Source organism: Corythoichthys intestinalis, chromosome 21, assembly GCF_030265065.1.
Source record: "Corythoichthys intestinalis isolate RoL2023-P3 chromosome 21, ASM3026506v1, whole genome shotgun sequence".
NCBI classification, from domain to species: domain Eukaryota; kingdom Metazoa; phylum Chordata; class Actinopteri; order Syngnathiformes; family Syngnathidae; genus Corythoichthys; species Corythoichthys intestinalis.
The window spans coordinates 11,346,946-11,368,822 of NC_080415.1; the positions used below are offsets into that span (position 1 = coordinate 11,346,946).

At 37.8% G+C, this 21,877-nt stretch overlaps 1 protein-coding gene across 2 annotated transcripts in view; it reads left to right on the forward strand.

The window, feature by feature from the left end:
- Window positions 1-6,216: 6,216 nt before the first annotated feature.
- Window positions 6,217-21,877, forward strand: part of baiap2l1a (BAR/IMD domain containing adaptor protein 2 like 1a) — a 96,594-nt gene continuing 80,933 nt past the window's right edge. The window contains exons 1-2 of one of the 2 annotated variants that reach the window (XM_057826170.1): window positions 6,217-6,461; window positions 17,654-17,729. In XM_057826170.1, coding sequence (XP_057682153.1) covers window positions 6,411-6,461; window positions 17,654-17,729 — 127 coding nt within the window. In that variant the 5' untranslated portion in view covers window positions 6,217-6,410. The remainder of the gene's footprint in view (window positions 6,462-17,653; window positions 17,730-21,877) is intronic. The other variant, XM_057826169.1, reaches the window with a different exon arrangement.

The window sequence follows — 21,877 nt, forward strand, 5'->3', positions numbered from 1 at the left end:
TATATTATATTTTTAATACTTTTTCCCCGTTCAATCGCAGTTATCCTAAATTAGTAATTTGATTTTGTACATTACCACAACTGAAACCACACTTTTAAACAGCGCTTGAAAAAGAATTTTCTCTGTCCATTGACTTTGTAATGAGATTTTTTAATTTAATTTCAATTTTAATGTTAATTTTAAAATATATATCATTTTGCAGTATATAAATGGCATTGTTACTGGTGAATAAATTCCATCCAATATAATGTAAGCTTTGTTTATTGGTATTGTAGCTCACTCTAGTGGCCATTCCAACTAATGCAAGGGAATTAAATATACAGTGGGGCAAATAAGTATTTAGTCAACCACCAATTGTGCAAGTTCTCCTACTTGAAAAGGTTAGAGAGGCCTGTAATTGTCAACATGGGTAAACCTCAACCATGTGGGGAAAAAAAAACAGAAAATCACATTGTTTGATTTTTGAATGATTTATTTGCAAATCATTGTGGAAAATGAGTATTTGATCAATACCAAAAGTTCATCTCAATACTTTGTTATGTACCCTTTGTTGGCAATAACGGAAGCCAAACGTTTTATGAAACTCTTCACTCTTCGCTTGGTGTAAAGAAATCAACTGTGGGAGCAATTATTAGAAAATGGAAGACATACAAGACCACTGATAATCTCCCTCCATCTGGGGCTCCATGCAAGATCTCACCCCGTGGTGTCAAAATGATAACAAGAACGGTGAGCAAAAATCCCAGAACCACACAGGGGGAACCAAGTGAATGACCTACAGAGAGCTGGGACCACAGTAACAAAGGCTACTATCAGTAACACAATGCGCCTGCCAGGGACTCAAATCCTGCACTGCCAGACGTGTCCCCCTGCTGAAGAAAGTGCACATCCAGGCCGGTCTGCGGTTCGCTACAGAGCATTTGGATGATCCAGAAGAGGACTGGGAAAATGTGTTATGGTCAGATGAAACCAAAATAGAGCTTTTTGGTAGAAACACAGGTTCTCGTGTTTGGAGGAGAAAGAATACTGAATTGCATCTGAAGAACACATACACACTGTGAAGCATGGGGGTGGAAACATCATGTTTTGGGGCTGTTTTTTTCTGCAAAGGGACCAGGACGACTGATCTGTGTAAAGGAAAGAATGAATGGGGCCATGTATCGAGAGATTTTGAGTGAAAATCTCCTTCCATCAGCAAGGGTATTGAAGATGAGATGTGGCTGGGTCTTTCAGCATGACAATGATCCCAAACACACAGCCAGGGCAACAAAGGGGTGGCTTCCTAAGAAGCATTTCAAGGTCCTGGAGTGGCCTAGCCAGTCTCCAGATCTCAACCCCATAGAAATCTGTGGAGGGAATTGAAAGTCCGTGTTGCCCAACTACAGCCCCAAAACATCACTGCTCTAGAAGAGATCTGCATGGAGGAATGGGCCAAAATACCAGCAACAGTGTTTGAAAAGCTTGTGAAGAGTTACAGAAAACGTTTGGCCTTCGTTATTGCCAACAAAGGGTACATAACAAAGTATTGAGATGAACTTTTGGTATTGACCAAATACTTATTTTCCACCATGATTTGCAAATAAATTCTTTAAAAATCAAACAATGTGATTTTCTGTTTATTTTTCTCCACATTCTGTCTCTCATGGTTGAGGTTTACCCATGCTGACAATTAGGGGCCTCTCTAATATTTTCACGTGGGAGAACTTCCACAATTAGTGGTTGACTATCGCCCATCTACTGCCCATTTGGGGCCCAGCAATGTACAGTAGCCCTCTTCTACTGCATATCTTCTGCCCCTTTGCTGTCCATTTGGGGTCCAGCAATGTGGCCCACAAGTAGCCCATGCCCAACCAAAGCCCAACCAGCCCAAGTGAAACCCATATGGGTCCTAATTCCCCAGGACTTGAACTTTATTAATTCATCTACTGTTTCTGACTGTCTATCATATTGCCTCTGCAAAGCCCTTTGAGACAACCTTGTTGTGATACAGAGCTATACAAATAAAATTGAATTGAATTGTGTTGCTAGAGAGCAGTCGCTCGACTTCAATTTGTGCTGCAATAAACGTTTGACATTTGAGTGAGCTTCACACTTTCAACACTAGATAGCAGCAGCAAACTTCACAACATCAGTGAAACTACAGGTACAAGTATGTTTAGTGCTTTAAGATTCCATGTTTTACGCGTGAATTCCATTTTTTTTTTGTGTGTGTATGTTTTTCTGGTTCTCCTGAGTACGCAGAAGAAGTTGATTGTCCAGGACTAGCATACTACCTCTACACCATGTACTGAAGCAGTATATGTACTAGGGGTGGGAACCTCTTGGTACCTCACGATACCATACGATTTGCGATACAAAGCTCACTATGACGATGATCTCAGGTTATCACAACATTTTTAGATGCGAAAAAATACTTGAAACTCACAAATATGCATTTGATCACTTAATTTTTCATTGAAAAAGTTTTTCTTTGATTGAGGCAATCTTTTTGTGTTTGAGCCATATATGGGTAGGACATTTGTGTCTAAATCATTCAATCCCCCCAAAAGTTGCTTCAGTCAGTCAAAAAAAAAAAAAAAATTTCTAAGAAAAAATTCATTTGCAAAAATAAAATTATCCTACACTAAAAGTAAGATTGATTTTTGGGGGGGGGGGGGGGGGGGGGGGGGGGAATATGATTTTAATTTGAAATATATATATTTTTTTGATTGAAGCAACTCTTGGGTTGAAAAATAAAGACACAAATCTACAGCCATACAGCCATAGAGTTAACTGAGACTCTATTATGGTGGAAGATTTTGGTAGCAACTTGTTTTTTTGTTTTTTTTTTTAAAAAAAAACTTTGACACCTTCCTAAAACAATAGCTCTATTTAGCATATCGATTACCTTTTGGCATACAAAGTATCATGATATATCACCAGTTTGATATTTTGTCACACCCCTAGTTGTAAAGCAATGAAAACAAAAAACAAAAATGAATGAAATGAACAAAAAATGCTATTTTTATAATGTCTCAAAATTATTTTTGGAACAGATTATGTGACTGGCACCTTAGAAGGTGATTTGCTTTGGTTAGCCAAAATCACCCGACAACCGAATAGGCAAGATGGATATATGTAATTTTTTTCAAACCTAAGCTTTCAAAAGCAACAACAACTACTGAGCAAGAACTAACGATTGAAAATGTGGACCATGAAACGCTAGAGACCACCGCAAAAATGGTGAGCGGAGTTTCGATTTGCCCCACTAAAGACGCTAATTGTACAACAGAGCCACCACCGGTGTCTTGCCAATGTAGTTATCCTTGTCAAAAATTGTGTCCCCCGGGAGCGCACACACACACACACACATTACTTATGAGTTATGTCGACTTAAACGATTAATTGAAGCCAGAAAAGAACCACAGTTATATATTTTGGACATCAACGTTTATTAAACTGGAGAAACTCCATCCAGGACTTGAATTACAGTAATAACAGTTATAGGTCATCCTACGGCTCGGCCCCGGGGGATACAATTTTTGACTGAGGTAACTACATTGGCACTCCACCGGCGTGCGTACCATATTCAATGGATGACGATCTAAAAGTATAGCTGTCCTAAGCGGCCTGATTTGGAATTTCCCCCCTCATTTTCAACTTATCATTATACTGCAAATTAGGGCTGTCAAACGATTAAAATTTTAAATCGAGTTAATTACAGCTTAAAAATTAATTATTCGGAATTAATCGCAATTCAAACCATCTCTAAAATTTGCCATATTTTCCTGTAAATTATTGTTGGAATGGAAAGATAAGACAAGACACAAGACGAATATATACATTCAACATACGTTACATAAGTACTGTATTTGTTTATTATAACAATAAATCCACAAGATGGGATTAACATTATTAAGAATCTTTCTGTTAAAGGGATCCACGGATAGACTTGTAGTTCTTAAAAGATAAATGTTAGTACAAGTTATAGAAATTTTATATTAAAACCCCTCTTAATGTTTTCGTTTTAATAAAATTTGTAAAATTTTCAATCAAAAAATGAACTAGTAGCTCGCCATTGTTGATGTCAATAATTACACAATGCTCACTCATGGTGCTGAAACCCATAAAATCGGTCGGACCCAAGCGCCAGCAGAGGGCAACAAAACACCCAAAAACACAAGTAATAAGTGGACATTACACTGTGCTGTCATTTTAATCTGTTTGAGCGGGGCAAGTGCGTTAATTGCGTCGAATATTTTAACGTGATTAATTAAAAAAATTAATTACCGCCCGTTAACGCGATAATTTTGACAGCCCTATTATAAATATTCTTGTAAGTTAATTTTGTCGCTGACACTGCGTTTCGGGGTCATCATCATGTTGTGGCCCCCCGTCCCAAAAGTCAAACTCCGCCTCTGATCGCCACCCTCCAGAGATCCATGGTGGTCCCCGGGGCCACTCGCGCCCCCATCAACAGGCCTTCAGGGATAGGAAGAGGGGACATGTTTTTGAATGCAAAAATAAATTTGAGACTCAAAACAAAGCATTTGAAAACTTTTTCTTTGATTGATTTTTTGTTGTTGTTGTTGTTGATTTAGATCGAAACAACTGTTTTGATTAAGGTAATGTTGTTTTGAGTTTGGGCCACATTTTGTGTAGGTCATATGTGTCTTTATAAATCAATAAAAAAAAAGTTGCTTCAAACAAACAAAAAATCATATGAAAAATCACTTCAATCAAAGAAGGTTTTTCAATATATATATTTTTTAATTCAATTATTATTATTATTTTTTTGCATTCAAATTTCATTCATTTTTTATGATTGAAGAGACTTTTTCTTGATTGAAAATACGTATTTTGATATAAGCAACTATTTGCTTGATTGAAGGACAGTGGCGCCACCAGGGGGTGGCCAGGGGTGGCCACGGCCACCCCTATAAATTGGTTGGCCGCCACCCCACTGGCCACCCGGCTTGCCAGTATATCGTTAGATTGTTGTAGCATCAGTTATGCATTTCATCCCAAATGAACGCATTTATTTTCTTTTGTTAAATGTAGACCTGTCAAATTTATCGCATTAACGGGCGGTAATTAATTTTTTTAATCACGTGAAAATATTTATCGCAATTAACGAATTCTCGGTACGACTCACTCACGCATTGCCGCAAACAGCCTACAATGGCGCCGTTTTACTTATATACAGAGATAAGAGGCAGTGTCAAGTGAGTGGAGTAGATACAAGCATTCAATGTGGCCGTGATTTTAATTGGCAAAAGCTTTGTCATCTCTCCCACAGTAACTATAAATATTGTGGGAAGCGATGTGGGGACAAATGACAGGAGTTGATCTTTTTCTTAACACCCTGTAGTGTACCCAACGCAGAGAAGATATAGCATTTGCAGCCACCACACACAGTCACGGTTGCACCACTTCCCATCGTGCATTTGAGCAGAACAGTTAAGTCGCTACAGTATCATTTACTGAAAGCTCAACAAGTACACTAGATGGCAATATTTAGTCACAATATACAAAACAAACACATTTATCCTTTAAGAATTACAAGTCTCTCTATCCGTGGATCACTTTCATAGAAAGAATGTTAATAATGTTAATGCCATCTTGTGGATTTATTGTTATAATAAACAAATACAGTACTTATGTACAGTATGTTGAATGTATATATCCGTTTTGTCTTATCTTTCCATTCCAACAATAATTTACAGAAAAATATGGCATATTTTAGAGATGGTTTGAATTGCGATTAATTACATTGAATTAATTTTTAAACTGAGATTAACTCGATTAAAAATTTTAATCGTTTGACAGCCCTAGTTAAATGTACACCTTATGCCTAATATATACACAACGCAATAAAAACAGAATTGTTGTGGAACTCAAAATGTTGACTGGACACTTATGGACTATGCACATTAAATCATTAGTAACATCAAATATTACACAATACACCGAAGTATATCAGTAGCCGTGTCCTTAAGTCTTTCTGATAGTTTTCCCCTAACCTTTTTACTGCAATAATATAATGAAAACCTGAAATTATGGCTTTAGTTTTGGCCACCCCATGATTTTAAGTGGCGCCATCTGGCCACCCCTATGAAAAATTTCTGGAGGTGCCACTGTTGAAGGATACAAATCTACCTCCGTAGCAAAGACGCACCCACTAGTTGCGCCTCAACTCCTGTGACGTCACGACCCCGCCCCCGGGTCTACGTCCCTTCGAGCGAGTGTGCAGAGCCCTGTCAGTCTGTATACACGCATGTTCGAAGCGAGTGGTGAATGCTGGGAGCAACCATCGTGCTTTGGGTTCGACTGACTCCCAGGATTATTATCGATTGAACTGTTTTTTTTTTTTTTTTTTGGTTGGTTGGTTGGTTGGGGAATTCGTTTGTCTTGAGAAGCAACCTGCCAAAATGTCTGGCACTCCGCAGGACGTTAGTAAGCTCACCGAGCTTACTTATAAGGTGAGTCCCTTGTGATTATTAGTAAAGTTTGTGGAAGCAATTTGTTGTTCTATACTACTAAGTTTTTTGTCTTGAGTTTATTTGCTGTGTGGCTTCTATACTATAAAACAAAAGCAACGACTTGAATTAAATCGACCTGCGCTTTCCGTGGCTTTATTTCCGTTTATTGCGTCCAGTCCTAAATGACGTACAATTGTTTAAAACACGTTAGACTGAAGCGCTGGTATATTTAGCTGTCAAACAACAAACCCATTCTGGAATGTCACACCCTGTTATTATTGCCTGCTGGTGCATCAGTTTGTTTGAAAGTGTGCCACATGTGATCAGTGCCAGTCATTGATGCTGCTGTGGATTTCAGTGGGCAGTGGATGATTGGTTTAATTGTGGTTTGTTATAATTTGGTAGACGAATCCTGGTGGCCAAACGTTTTCCTGCAGGGCTGGGACACCTAATGAAGAGTTAAAATGGCCAATTTGGCATTGTTTAATATTTAAATAATTAAACACTCAAATAAATCAATCAAGCAGTTATATAAAGATTATTATTTTTTTAATGTGCATCATAAATTTCTATCCAGGGTGATAAGGTAGTTTAGTTTGGATGGCTCTTTTGTCCCACTTCAATGTGATGTTATGTGTGAATGTGGTATTTGGCTGCACAGAGCAGCAGCTGAATCAGATATAGCACGGCAATATGTAGTTATCAGGCAATCTTTAAAATAGTGTTTACGCAAAATTCATTATTGTGACATAGACTTCATAACCTATTGACATGACACGGGAAACTGGGCTGATTCGTAGGGGGCCTATTTTCAAAACCAAAGCTGCTACCGACCTAAAACCAAAACAGGCACCTACCTTAGCCATATAGGAGTCTCCATGAGCAGCGGCATCAAAAAATTCAAAGTCGTTCCCTTATAAAACCCCGATTAATTATTTTCTATATACGTATAATACAACTTAAAATGGCTATAAAAGTCTCGGATTTTACACTAGATGCACAAAAATCACCAAATGCAGAGAAAATCATCTATATGTTAAATATTGCTATTGATCCTGAAAATATAAGTTTTTGACCTAAATAGCAGCTTATTTTATTTTTTAAATTTACTGCAAGTTTTCAACAGCTAATAAATCACTCAATTTAACATCAGAAACTTAATAGATGAGGAAAACATGCAGAATCAATCCTAAATAATATGAAAATAGATTATTAATTAATTCTATATACAATCACAATTTATTATAGATTAGAATAGCCCTTTATTATTATTACACACTGTATACTCTTAGCGAATGAGGTTAGCGGCCGCCTGGCATAAACAGAGCTTTTCTGGTGAAAATTCTTGTGAATAAATGTTTAAATCCCCGAATTCTTAGTGGATATAGATATAGACGTAAAACAGTCTCGATTCTTGGTTAAAAGCAACAACAACAAAAAAACGGGCAGTTAGCAAACGGTTTACGTATATATGTCGAAGTACAATGGTACTCTGTTAGAGAATGAGGCTAGCGGCCGCCTGACGTAAACAGAGCTTTTCTGGTAAAAATTATTGTCAATAAATGCTTAAATCCCCGAATTCTTCATTTATATGGATGTAAAACGGTCTCCATTCTTAGTTAAAAGCAAAGAAACCGTTCAGTTAGCATTTATTTTACGTATATATGTAAGTACAATGCTACTCGTGGCTGATTTCTCTCATTGATTTTTTTTACACAACATTCAAAAATGCATGCGTGGTACCAAAAATATAATAATGACCTCGAATCCTCGAACAAATCACTCCTGAGACAATCCTTCCTGTTTGTATGCGGTACAGCTTTCGTACTTCTTCAAAAATCAAAGCTTAAATCCGGCTTGGACATGAGTGTGTGCTGTCTTCGAATGACTATTACTAAATGAAGCAAAGAATGACGAAGTGTCAGGTCAGTAGAGTTTTGAAGTCTATGGGTAAACCTCGGTTTACTGCATTTTTCAGTTTAATTAACATTAACAGTAGAAAACACATACAGAAGGACCCTTTTTTCAAAGCAGCTTTCTACTTGAGTTTTGTAGGTTAGCAAATTCACACAGTTTAATGTTACGCTAACTCTGATGCAGGTCGGACTTTCAGTAGCAAAATTAGTGGGGTGTTCCCCACCTACACAACATTGATATCTTTTTACATTACTTACGTATAATGGCTGCTGCTGGCAAAAAACAAAACAAAATTTTTTTTTAATATCCCTTCTCTTCAAAAGTGGCGGAATGTTGTCGACATGTATTTCTGTCAGGGCTGTGAGTGCGTGTGTGTGTGTGTGTTTGGGGGGGTCATCAGTTAATCAAATGTGTATTTGGGGGGGTGATGGACTGGCACATTCACCAAATGAAAAGGGCTAAATGCAATTCAGAACGTAATTAAACTCACTTAATAATGGTAGTGTCAATTCTATCCTTACAACATATGGAAAGATGATCTAAATGACTTGTAACTGAAGTCATTATATAATCCAAATAAAGTTGCTTAAAAGTTGTCAGTCGACATATCATCACAAATGTTATGAAAATATTTTATAAAGGTTGAAAACTTCCCTAGTGTTGCTTTAAGAGTTGTATATGCAGTGAGGAGACGAAGTATTTGCACCCATTGTGATTTTCCAAGTTCACCCACTTAAAAAATAGGTTGAGGTCTGAAATTTCAATCATGGATGCATTTCCACTCATGAAGACATCATTCATTCATTCATTTTCCATGTCGCTTTTCCTCACGAGGGTCGCGGAGGTGCTGGAGCCTATCCCAGCTAACTACGGGCAGTAGGCAGGGGACACCCTGAACTGGTTGCCAGCCAATCGCAGGGCACAAGGAGACATCTTAAAAAAAATCTGGAACTCACATTGTACGATTTTTTAAATGTAATTTACTGGGGTTCATAAGTATTTGTACCCCTGAGAATCAGCAATAATTATGACACTCAAAGAGTTGTCGGTATACCTTAAAGTCCACATTCACCCCATGAGTAACCACCACCCGTTTGACCTCAATATTGTCACATGTGGACCCCACGGTCAGTCATAATCCAACTGCTACCATGGGCAAGACCAGAGAGCTCTCGAAAGACACCAGAGACAAAAAATATTGAGCTCTACAAAGCTGGTAAAGGTTATGGCGCAATTGGAAAGTAGCTTGGTGAGGATAAATCATCAGTTGCAACAATTGTTAGAAAATGGAAAAGGCTAAACATGACTGATAATCGACCTCGGAGTGGGGGTCCATGTAAAATCTCTCCTCGTGGGGCATCACTCATGATGAGATAAGTGAGGGCTCAGCCTAGAACTACACGGCAGGAGCTGGTCAATGACCTGAAGAGAGCTGGATGCACAGTTTCAAAGGCTACACTATGGTGCAATGGTTTAAAATCATGCATTGCTCAGAAGGTTCCCCTATTGTAGCCGGTACATGTGAAGGCCCATTTGTTTGCCAGGGACCATCTGGATGATGCAGAGGGGTCGCGTGGTCAGATGAGACCAAAGTAGAACTATATGGTGCAAACTTTACTCTTTGTGTGTGGAGGAAAAAGAAGGATGAGTACAATCCCAAGAACACCATCCCCACTGTGAAGTATGGGAGCCTCATGCTTTGGGGCTGCTTTTCAGCAAAGGGGACAGGACAACTGTACTGTATAAAGCAGGGGATGAATGGTGAAATTTACTGTTAGATTTTGAGCCAAAACCTCCTTCCCTCAGTCAGAGACATGAAGATGAGTCGTGGCTGGATGATAGACTTCATAATTGTATTGACGGGTCACACCGTCAGCCACTGCGCAACGCTTTTGAGTAGGGGGCCGTTCTACAGTCAACTTCAGTTATTTGCAGTTGGTCGCAGTTAGTCAACATATGCAGCGCTCCAACACCAGATTTAGGTTGAAAAAGTACGAAAGCTGTACTGCATATAAACAGGAAAGATTGTCTCAGGAGTGATTTGTTTGAGGATTCGAGGTAATTATTATATTTTTTCCTACCTTGCATGCATTTTGAAACGCTGTGAAAAAAAATCAATGGGAGAAATTAGCCGCTACAGCACTGGCATCATTCTTTGACGTATTCACGTAAAATAAATGCTAACTGCAGGTTTATTGTTTGTTTGTTTGCTTTTAACCAAGAATCGAGACTGTTTTATGTCCAATTTTTACGTCCATATCTATGAAGAATTCAGGGATTATAGCATTTATTCACAAGAATTTACACAGGAAAAAGCTAAGCTGACCATGGAGTGGCTGCGTAAACCTAGATTATCTAGGTTCTGAAGTGGCCTAGCCAGTCTCCATACCTCAATCCAATAGAAAATCTTTGGCTGGAGCTAAAACTTCGTGTTTCTCAACGACAGCCCCGAAACCTGACAGATCTAGAGATGATTTGTGTAGTGGAATGGGCCAAAATTCCTGTTTCCAAAACCTGTTAAAGAACTACAGAAAGCGTCTGACTGCTATAATTGCAAACAAAGGCTACTGCACTAAATATTAGCACTGATTTTCTCAGGGGTACAAATACTAATGAACCCCAGCAAATTGCAAATAAATTATTGAAAAATCATTCAATGTGAGTTCCTGATTTTTTTTTTTTTTTTAGATTACAATATGTCTCTACAGTGTATCACAAAAGTGGCTGTCAACCCAGGAGGAAGCCTCTTCTGAAGATGGTACATAAGAAAGCCCAACCGTCTCATCAGACCATAAGACATGGTTCCAGTAATCCATGTGCTTTGTTGACATGTCTTCAGCAAACTGTTTGCGGGCTTTCTGTCTTCAAAGAGGCTTCCTCCTGGGGTGACAGCCATGCACACCAATTTGATGTAGAGTGCGGCGTATGGTCTGAGCACTCACAGGCTGACCCCGCTCCTCTTCAATCTCAGCAGCAATGCTGACAGCACTCCTGTAACGAGTCACATGACATTTTGGAGGGAAAATGACAAGCAGTACTCAATTTGGACATTTAGGGATGTATGTAGTTTCTAAGGGGTGTACTCATTTTTGTTGCCAGGCGTTTAGATATTAATAGCTATATTTTGAGTTATTTTGAGAGGAAAATAAATGAACTCTATTATATAAGCTGCATACAGACTACTTTTCATTGTGTCATTTAGTCAGTGTTGTCCCATGAAAAGGTATACTTAAATATCTGCAGAAATGCGAGGGGTGTGCTCACTTTTGTGATACACTGTATAAGTGGAAATGCATCTATGACTGGAATTTCAGACCGCTACCTATTTTCTAAGTGGGTGAACTTCCAAAATCCAAAGAGGTGCAAATACTCCTCATTGTATGGGATATCGCCCACCACAAACACACTCTCACAACGTCACGCATTTTTAAGTTGTACCACAAATGGCCCATGAGCTTGAATCTGGACACCCCTGATCTAATCACCGATGTGATTAGAGTTGAGTGTTATGTTTCCTGACAGCCTCACTTATCAATGAAAACAAACAATCCGAAGGAAAAATAACAATTTGGGTTGAACTGTGTGATTGTTTATTGTATATGTGATGGCAGCGAAACTCCATACATGCCACAGTTTCAGTGGAACGGGGCAGGGGGAGAGGAGACGAAAACAAGGAACCTGTTTCCTTTTTCTCCACTCCACTCTCCACTTTTCTCATTGTAAAGTCATACCTGCCGCCTCATTGTTCCTCCCGGGGTGTGCCAGGACAGCAAGACTGGGAGGTGAACAGCCATTGACTGCTCAGGCATTTCAATAGAGAGGGTGGGGGTGATGGGCGTCGTGAGGGTTCTCGCCGCAAGAAGCAGCCACTAGTGTTTTGTGTGGGACTTCGGTCTTTCCGGGGAGTGTAAGAGATACACGAAAGGTCAAGTTAAAGATTGAATGGTTTATTGCTATCGCATTTAAAGAGCAGCCTGCACGTGTACTCATCTCCTTTTTTCAAAAACAATGTACAGTTCACAACTTTATCAATACCGTGCGTCTGAAATGGACTATGTGATTGACTGGTGAGAGGTCCAGGGTTTCCCTTGAGGTAGATAATATAGAGCCTATGTCAGCTGGGAGAGGCTGCACTTCTGAACATTTTTTTCAATGTCACTCAAGTTTAATTTAGTTTCCTATAGGTACCTGATTATTATGTTGGCTTTTAGGCCATGTATACAAACAGTGTGATCATCTGAACGTCAGATTTTATAGGCTTTAGATGTGATCATTTTTGCAAATGAAAAAAAAAAAAAAAAAAATTAACCCTATACACCCTCAGCATTTTTTTTGGTGAAATTAGTGGTTGATTTTTCGGTGAGTATTGATGAACTAAAAAAAAAAAACAGTTAAAGCATGCCTTGTTTTCCATCTCTTTATTCTTAAATCATCATAGGATTTTGTCATGAGCTTTTTTCCCCCATTTTTTTTTTCTTTTTTACATTTTTGTAGGTGTCATAACCCGTTATAGTTAAAGAATTTCAAATGCCAAATATTGAGAATCACACAAATTGCTTGATTACTGCTAAACTATCAATATTCGGGATGTTTTGAAAACTGATAAGAAATTGAGCAAATGAATATGGAGTAATTTACATTCCCAAAATGGAACTTTTTGACAATAGTTTGTAAACAATGGACATTTTTGTCATGAAACTTGAAAAATAAACATTTTCTATTGATTTAAATGAAATGAAACTTCATTTTCTATATCTGGGAGGGGTCTATTCATGCCTCTGGATTTACCTTTCGCCCTCTCGGCCCTTGGAGCTCTGGCAGGGGGTTGATCTGAAAAGTGAAAATAATATTACCGTATTGGCCCGAATATAAGACGGTGTTTTTTGCATTGAAATAACACTGAAAAAGATGGGGGCGTCTTATATTCGCGGTCTAGACATTATACCCATTCACAACGCTAGATGGCGCCAGATATCATTGAAGTGATCTTCTGTCATGACAGGTCTCAGCTACTCTCACCATTCACGACGCTAGATGGCGCCAGATATCATTGAAGCGATGTTCTGTCATGACAGATCTCAGCTACTCTTTTTAGTTTAACCAGTTTGAATTATTTTATTGCAATGTTTTTCCTTATTCAGATTTGTTTCAAGACTACAGTTACAGTTAGACTTCACTTTGATGGTAAATGCAGTTATTGCAATTTTGTTGTTTTATCACAATAGATTGGTTTATTTACATTTCAAAAACCAGAAGCCATTCATTTACGAATGCGATTGCACTTTAGTTTACATATTTAAATGTTCAGATTCAGATATTAAAATTTGAATGAGGCAAAATAACATGCTTTTTCTCTCAAATATATTGTTATAATCATTTGTTTCGGATGTACTGTAATTATTTTCTGTATAAAAATTAATTTGGTGTTCAAAAGTCTTTTTTCAAACTTGAGTCTTGAAAAAGAGAGAGTCGTCTTATTGTCAGGCCAATACGGTATATACAGGTAGTCCCCAGGTTACGACGTGCTCTGCTTACATGATTTCGACTTTACAATGCAGGAGTCTCGTCTCCCAATTCTTCTCTAATCGTTTTTTTTTTTTTTTCTTAAGTCGCATAAACAGTATCTTATTGTACCTCACGGTATCTTATTTTAATGATTATTTTTACTTTATTAATATGATGTGTTCGGACCTCACTAAACTTGAAGTTGTTCAGCTTGACAGACAGCAAACAAGGCAATTGCATTTTTTTAAAGCTTATGACATCCTTTTGACAATTTGTAAAGCTGTAACACACATCTGTACACATATGTTCAAAATGACACAATTTAACAATAAAACACTTGACACAAAACCGTTGGTGTTCAAACGCTCATCTAGTCTGATCAATATGTAATTTTAGTAGATTGAATTAGCCTAATTTGCCTAACAAAAGTCCGCTAGCTTAAATACAACGGATGCTAACGTGTTTACAATTTTCATAGCACACATAACTCCACAAAGCGTAGCTGTAAACTTAATTACAAATTCATACACAAACATATATTAGCTGAAACAACTTACAGCCTTATGTTGGCAAAACCGGAGCACAGCTGTCCTTCATCCATGTTAGACGAGTCTGTTCCTCAGTCAGTCACGACAGTCCAGCCAGACCCAACGCTGCCACCAGCAGTGTTGTTAATCACAGCGTTAGAGTATAACGGCGTTACTAACGGCGTTATTTTTTTCAGTTGTGAGTAATCTAATTACCGTATTGGCCCGAATATAACACTGCCCTGATTATAAGACGACCCCTCTTTTTTAAGACTCAAGTTTGAAAAAAGACTTTTTGAACACCAAATTAATTTTATACAGAAAATAATTACAGTACATCTGAAACAAATGATTATAACAAAATATTTGAGAGAAAAAGCATGTTATTTTGCCTCATTCAAATCTTAATATCTTAACATTTAAATATGTAAACTAAAGTGCAATCACATTCGTAAATGAATGGCTTCTGGTTTTTGAAATGTAAATAAACCAATCTATTGTGATAAAACAACACAATTGCAATAACTGCATTAACCATCAAGGTGAAGTCTAACTGTAACTGTAGTCTTGAAACAAATCTGAATAAGGAAAGAAATTGCAATAAAATAATGCAAACTGGTTAAACTTGAGAGTAGCTGAGATCTGTCATGACAGAACATAGCTTCAATGATATCTGGCGCCATTTAGTGTCGTGAATGGGTATAATTTCTAGACCGCAAATATAAGACGACCCCCACTTTTTCAGTCTTATTTCAATGCAAAAAAACACCGTCTTATATTCGGGCCAATACGGTAGTTACTTTTCTTATCTTTGCAACGCCGTTACCGTTACTGAGGATGTAAAGGTGTGCGTTACTACGTTGGTTGAATGACGCGAGAAAAGTCTGAGCGACACGGACTCACAGAGAAAGTAGAGTAGGAGTGGGGAGGAGGAAAGGGAGTTGTGTCGCCGCTGCAAACGCAGTGCTCAGTGGCTCCAATAATACCTGACTGGAGCCGATAGCCTACAAACTAAACCCACATGATGCTATGATAGATATCACATGTATAACAAACTAGATCCGAAATGATAGACTAGCCGGCGTTAGTATGCAGCCACCATCTTAAAGCAGTAAACTTCTCAGGTAGGCTCTGTTTGAGAAAACCTTCCGAGCGAACCAAACTTAACTTCTTATCTAAAATACTCCTAAATTGGCAAAATCTTAACTTGAATCTATCTTTAAATGATAAAACAGTTTTAAAACTTTCACATGTCGAAAGTAGACAGAAGGGAACTAATGCAGTAACGGGAGCAATTTTAACAACTTTAACGGTTGATTAAAAACATTATGTAACTCCAAAACATGGCGAGGGTTACTATCTAGCAATATCCGCAATACCTTTGGTTGTAGTTAAGTTTAGGGTAAAGAATTGGGCTAGAAACAAAAAACCCTTTAAATTTAACATAGTGTGACCTATGTTTTTTTTGTTTTGTTTTGATTTTTGTTTTTGGAAAGAAAAAAAAAAAACATGAAAAGTAACACCAGTTACTTTGCCAAGTAACTAATTATGCTTACATTCAAGTAACTGAGTTATAACTCCAATAATTTTTGGGACAAGTAATTTGTAACTGTAATTAATTACTTTTTTTTTTTAAAGTAAGATTAACAGCACTGACCACATGGCATTTTATCCTCCATATTTGAACAAAATACAATAATTTTGGACATTTTGTATAGTTATTTTGAGATTTAGGTGTACTTAAAGGATTAATTCTGATTTACGTGGAAATTCGGGTTACATCACCAGCGAAGGAATGGAACTCGCTCGTAACCCAGGTACTACTTGTATTCTATTGTTTACGAATAGCCATTTTGACGCTATATTGTCAAATTCACACATGAGTATCATATAAAAGTAAAATAATGTCATATAAAAGTAAAATGATGTAATAATCTATCAATTTATTTTTAGGTTTCTAATGGATTTTAGCAGTTTACAAAGAGAGAAAACACATTTTTTTGTAATCGTTTGCCTGGGAAATAATAAGTTATTTATTCAGCAGGAAGGGTCACTTTGTTGAAGGTACAGTGGGGAGAACAAGTATTTGATACACAGTCAATGGGAAAACCCATTGGCAGTGTATCAAATACTTGTTCTCCCCACTGTAGGTCTGATTTGACTAGATCGTTGATATGTTCACGAGAAATGGCTATATTTTTCCATTTTATTACCTTCTCGGATGGGACAATGCCACTGTTGATAAAAATCCTCTTCTTCTGAATCTATGTCGCATCTTTCTAGGGGCTCATTGTCAGTCTTAACAGGCAGGCATATTTCACTGCTTCTACTCGCCTCCTAAGGACTGGATGCCCTTCTACTTGTGTTCTACACCTTCTTCTACCCCTGTCTTGTCCTTGTGATGCCATGTTGTCGATGTAATTGTGAGAAAAAAATGATCATTCCAGCAGAGACACTTGAAACTTCGTGAATGCAATATGTTGGCTACTCACGCGAACTTCGACTGGATTTTTCTAGTCGCCTCGGGAAACTTATTTTAAATATGATATGACAGTGCTCCCTTTGGTTTTGAATGAAAGAGCTACTACTAAGAGTATAACAGACGTAATGGCCCTGAGAAATCAATGGGACGCCGGCATTCCCAGTTGTACAGCGCGGAGTGTATAGTTAATTTTTAACAGGTACCTTATTGTTATGTTTGTCATAAACATTTGTAGTGACAGGTTCCTGCTCTATTTTTTTCTATGAAAATTTAAATTCTATTTTAATGCCACTTATTACAGTTCCTAGTTGTTTTGCATTCCAAATACATGATTTTTTTGTTGACTTTTAGGGTGCGTATATACTGGGTGACCCCCAAAACAATCCAATAAAACCAACTGTGATGGAAGAAAAATATCTTATCATTGATTCAGCAACCCAACGCGCGCAGCCTCACATTACACACAAACAAGGACCCGAACGGGACTGCTCATAGCTGCCGGTAAAAATCAAATATCAAATTAGTTGGCAACTAATTTATTGATCTGTTTGAATAGATTTAATCAATTAGCTGTTGCAGCTTTACTTAAAAAGTAACTGTTTTTGGGGGGGGTCACCGTGTACTTGTACCCAACAAAAATAACATGAAACACTGGGATAGACCTCTGCATGCCTGGGACAACTGTTACTCAATAGAAGGATTGGAGTATGTGTACACCTGTGATTGTTTTACTTAGCCCACTATTTCTCAATCTTTGCCAGAATGTGATGGACCAGTTTAACCCCAGCTTGAGGAACCTGGTCAACTTGGGGAAAAGCTATGAGAAGTCGGTCACAGGTATGAACACACAAGATTAACAAAGTAAGCAATGTACTATATGTTCCCAATGCAGAGACAAGTACTCTTAGTAGCCCTCTTCTATCTTTTTTTTTTTTTTCTGAACATTTTAAATCAATGTCAGTTTGGTTGCTTTTGACCTGGCCTTACTACAGGTATATAATTGTTGTGTTTCTTTTTAAATTTGTTTTGACAGCTGTGACAGGGTTTATGGAGGTAATTAAAAAGCATTAAAAGTCATCGACCCTTTAACACCTGAGCCTATTTTGTCCGAATTTGCATGCCTTTGATGTTGCCTCACAATGGCCTGGTTGGGTCCCCTTTTCAGGACAACATAACCTTCATATCCAAACTGTTGTTTTCTTCACTGACCAATTATGATCAACAATTTGGACCCCAAAAGACAAAATAATTTTTGAAGGGGGGGGGGGGGGGGGGTGTCAAAATCTGTAATATTGATGTCCCAATTAGGCTCCACGAAAGGTTTTGAAGCTTGATAATATTTATTCAACTTTTTAGGATAAACATTCAACAGAAAAAAATGAGACAGAATAGTTTTATATTTGATAATTCAACAGAAACAGCAGGTATGGTCGTAGGCGTCTTTGTCCTTTCTACATACTATTGTCAAAACAGGTTATATGCGGTAGACCAACAGTGCAAAATCGTGAATCGTGAATCTGTATATAGTAGTGGTGTCAACAATAATCGATGCGGCGATGCATCCCGATGCGGGGCATGGACGATTCGATTCGATGCGGGCAACAAGCCGAATCGATTCAGCGCATTTTAAAATACGTTAAAGTACGTTCAAAAATCCTCCCTGTGCAATTCCGGTGATGCAACGGATTTGGTTTCCCCATTTGTATTATTATTCTCATGTTTCATTTTTTACACACTGCATAACTCTGGTCAAGTTTCCCACCAACCTCGTAGAAGCCAAAATGTCTCCAGATGTCTGCTTTCAATGTCTTAGGTGCATCAATAATCTTCCTCGCTCCCTCTTTCTCAGCTTCAGCCATTGTTATGTTATGTCCTATCTCTTAGAGGTTAGATCTTGTGCCTGAACCCGAACGGTTCGGGTCTGGCCCAAAATGTTAAGCATTCACGTTTGGGTCGGGTCGGGTCGGGCTGGCGTTGGACTAATAAATTATTTAAAAAAAAAAAAAAAAAAGGGATAAAACCGAGAGCAGGCTCTCTGTATTGTGCATTTGCTTGTGCATGGGGCCGCCTGCTTTTTCTTCTTCTCCTCCGCTGTGGCGCTTGCGATTTGTTACGAAAAACTTTTTTTTTTATGCACACAAAGGCAAAACGAATGTGATCCTTTTGAATCTTCTCCTCTGTGTGTCTGCAAAATCGCATTTTTTTTTTTTTTTTTTAATATTAAACTTTCCCAGTGTTATTTCGTTGTGTAAATGCTTTTATAATGATCGTAAAAATATGTTGACTATTTAAACATTAAGAAAACTTGCGTTTTTTCTGCCAACTCGAAGAAATGAAAATAAATTGCTGCTGCTGCATTTTTTTTTTCGCGTCACTCCAAGCCGGGTCGGGCTTCAATACCAGCGGGCCGTGTCGGGTCGGGCTGGATTTTTTAGGCCCGATCTAACCTCTACTATCTCTCTGCTCTCTCGATTGCAAAAAACTGATATTTCCTCATGTTGAAACAGATTGTTATAGCTGCCAAAAAGTTGCTGAACTTCATTTTAATTCATTATTTTTTATTGTTATGTGGTAGTTACTGATTGCATTTCTAAGTTGATTGCACATATATAGTGGGCTAGGCCTACATTTTACTTTTGTTCTACATTGCAATTTAGTTGATGTTTTGTTTGCAACTGAACTGATCCCTGGATTGATATTGCGACAAAGATGCTGCTGCACTACAATATTTTCTTTTTCATTTTCTTTAATATTTACTTGAATATTTTTATTGATGGGTCGTTGTGACTAAAATACAGTGACTGTTATTACTGATTTTGCACAGGAGTTCAGATGTTGCACTGTGTGAAAGGCTTCTATATTGTGTGTAAAAAAAAAAAAAAAAGAGAAAGCCCTGGTCTCATTCAAAGCACCAATTAAATGCTGTGATTTTTTTTTTTTTTTAATATATATATATGATGTTATTTTCATTTGACTTCAACCAGGAGTGACACAAGAGCCAATAAAAAGTGGTTTAATGTCTGACCGCTTGTGTTGCCTCATGATTCACGAAAAATATGCTTTGCTTTAGAATTTTAATGCATCCCAGGCTTTAAGGCATCGCGATGCATTGCCGAATCGAACCGAATCGAATCGTGACCCTCTGAATGGAATCGAATTGAATTGTGGGCTTCCAAATCGTAATCGAACCGCATCGTGAGGGCAGTGCCGATGCACACCTCTAATATACAGTATATGTATATACAATATATCTATACAGTCCCTAACAAAAGTCTTGTCGCTTATCCATTTTGTAGAAACAATTGAGTAATATAACCTGATAACCTGACTTTTAATGATTCAATTGGTTTCAGAAATGGCTCATATGAAAGCTAATACCCTCCCAAATGATGTTGAATGTAAAAAAAAAAATATTTGTTTCACTGAAAAAAGATTTATTATTTAATGAAGACATAAAGGTCCAATTTTGGCAAGACAAAAGTTTTGTCGCCTACAGAAAGTAGTGTGAAAATTGAAAAAAAATGTACTTCAAATACAAAAATACGGTACCTATCATAAGCGAATTAAGTAGCGGTGCTGTGAGATTCAAATTTAATATTTTGTATGACTTCCATGGGCCTGAAGGACAGCATCCATGTGGTTCGGCAAGGATTCATACAATTTATTGATTAAGTCATCAGGAACATCAAAGAAAGCAGTCTTGCATGCCTCCCAGAGTTCATCAACATTCTTGAGTTTCGTTTTACAAGCTTCCTCTTTCATCCTATCCATGTCTGGTGACTGGGCTGGCCAGTCCTGGAGGATCTTGATCTTTGCCTTGAGGAACTTTGAGGTAGAGATTGAAGTATGCGATAGAGCACCATCCTGCTGCAGAATTTGTCCCTTTTTATGGTTAGGAATGTAAGAGGCAGCTATGATTTGTTGATATTTCAGACTATTTATGTTGCCTTCCACCCTGCAGATCTCTCGCTCACTCCCATACTGCATGTAACTCCATGATTTTGCCAGCACCAAACTTCACTGTCTTGTGGCAAAAGGTGGATTTTTCAGATGAATCTTCCATTGAATTACACCACAGTCGCCGCAAATATTGTTGGAGACCTACTGGAGCCCGCATGGATCCGAGATTCACTCAGAAAACAGTGAAGTTTGGTGCTGGCAAAATCATGGTCTGGGGTTACATCCAGTATGGGGGTGTGCAAGAGATGTACAGGGTGGAAGACAACATAAAAAAATAGACTGAAATATCAATAAATCTTAGCTGCCTCTTACATTCCTAACCATAAAAAGGGACAAATTCTGCAGCAGGATGGTGCTCCATCGCATACTTCAATCTCTACCTCAAAGTTCCCCAAGGCAAAGAAGATCAAGGTCCTCCAGGACTGGTTAGGCCAGTCACCACCACACAATGAGTTGCCACAGCAACTGTTTAACAAGTTAAACGATGATTGACGTATGCGGCGCTATGAAGTTTCGGCTTCAAAGAGTCTTTGGCAAGATCAAACTTTAACGTCTGTCAATCATCGTTAACTTTAATAAGCAACTGCAGTGCACTGCCTGATCAAAAAAAGCGGCAGGAGTGAGAGACTATGTGATCGGATCAGGACATCTTTATAAAATACTATATTTATTTGTTTATTAGGGCTGTCAAACGATTAAAATTTTTAATCGAGTTAATTACAGCTTAAAAAATAATTAATCGTAATTAATCGCAATTAATCGCAATTCAAACCATCTATAAAATATGCCATATTTTTCTGTAGATTATTGTTGGAATGGAAAGATAAGACACAAGATGGATATATACATTCAACATACGGTACATAAGTACTGTATTTGTTTATTATAACAATAAATCAACAAGATGGCATTACCATTATTAACATTCTGTTAAAGCAATCCATGGATACAAAGACTTGTAGTTCTTAAAAGATAAATGTTAGTACAAGTTATAGAAATTTTATATTGAAACCCCTCTTAATGTT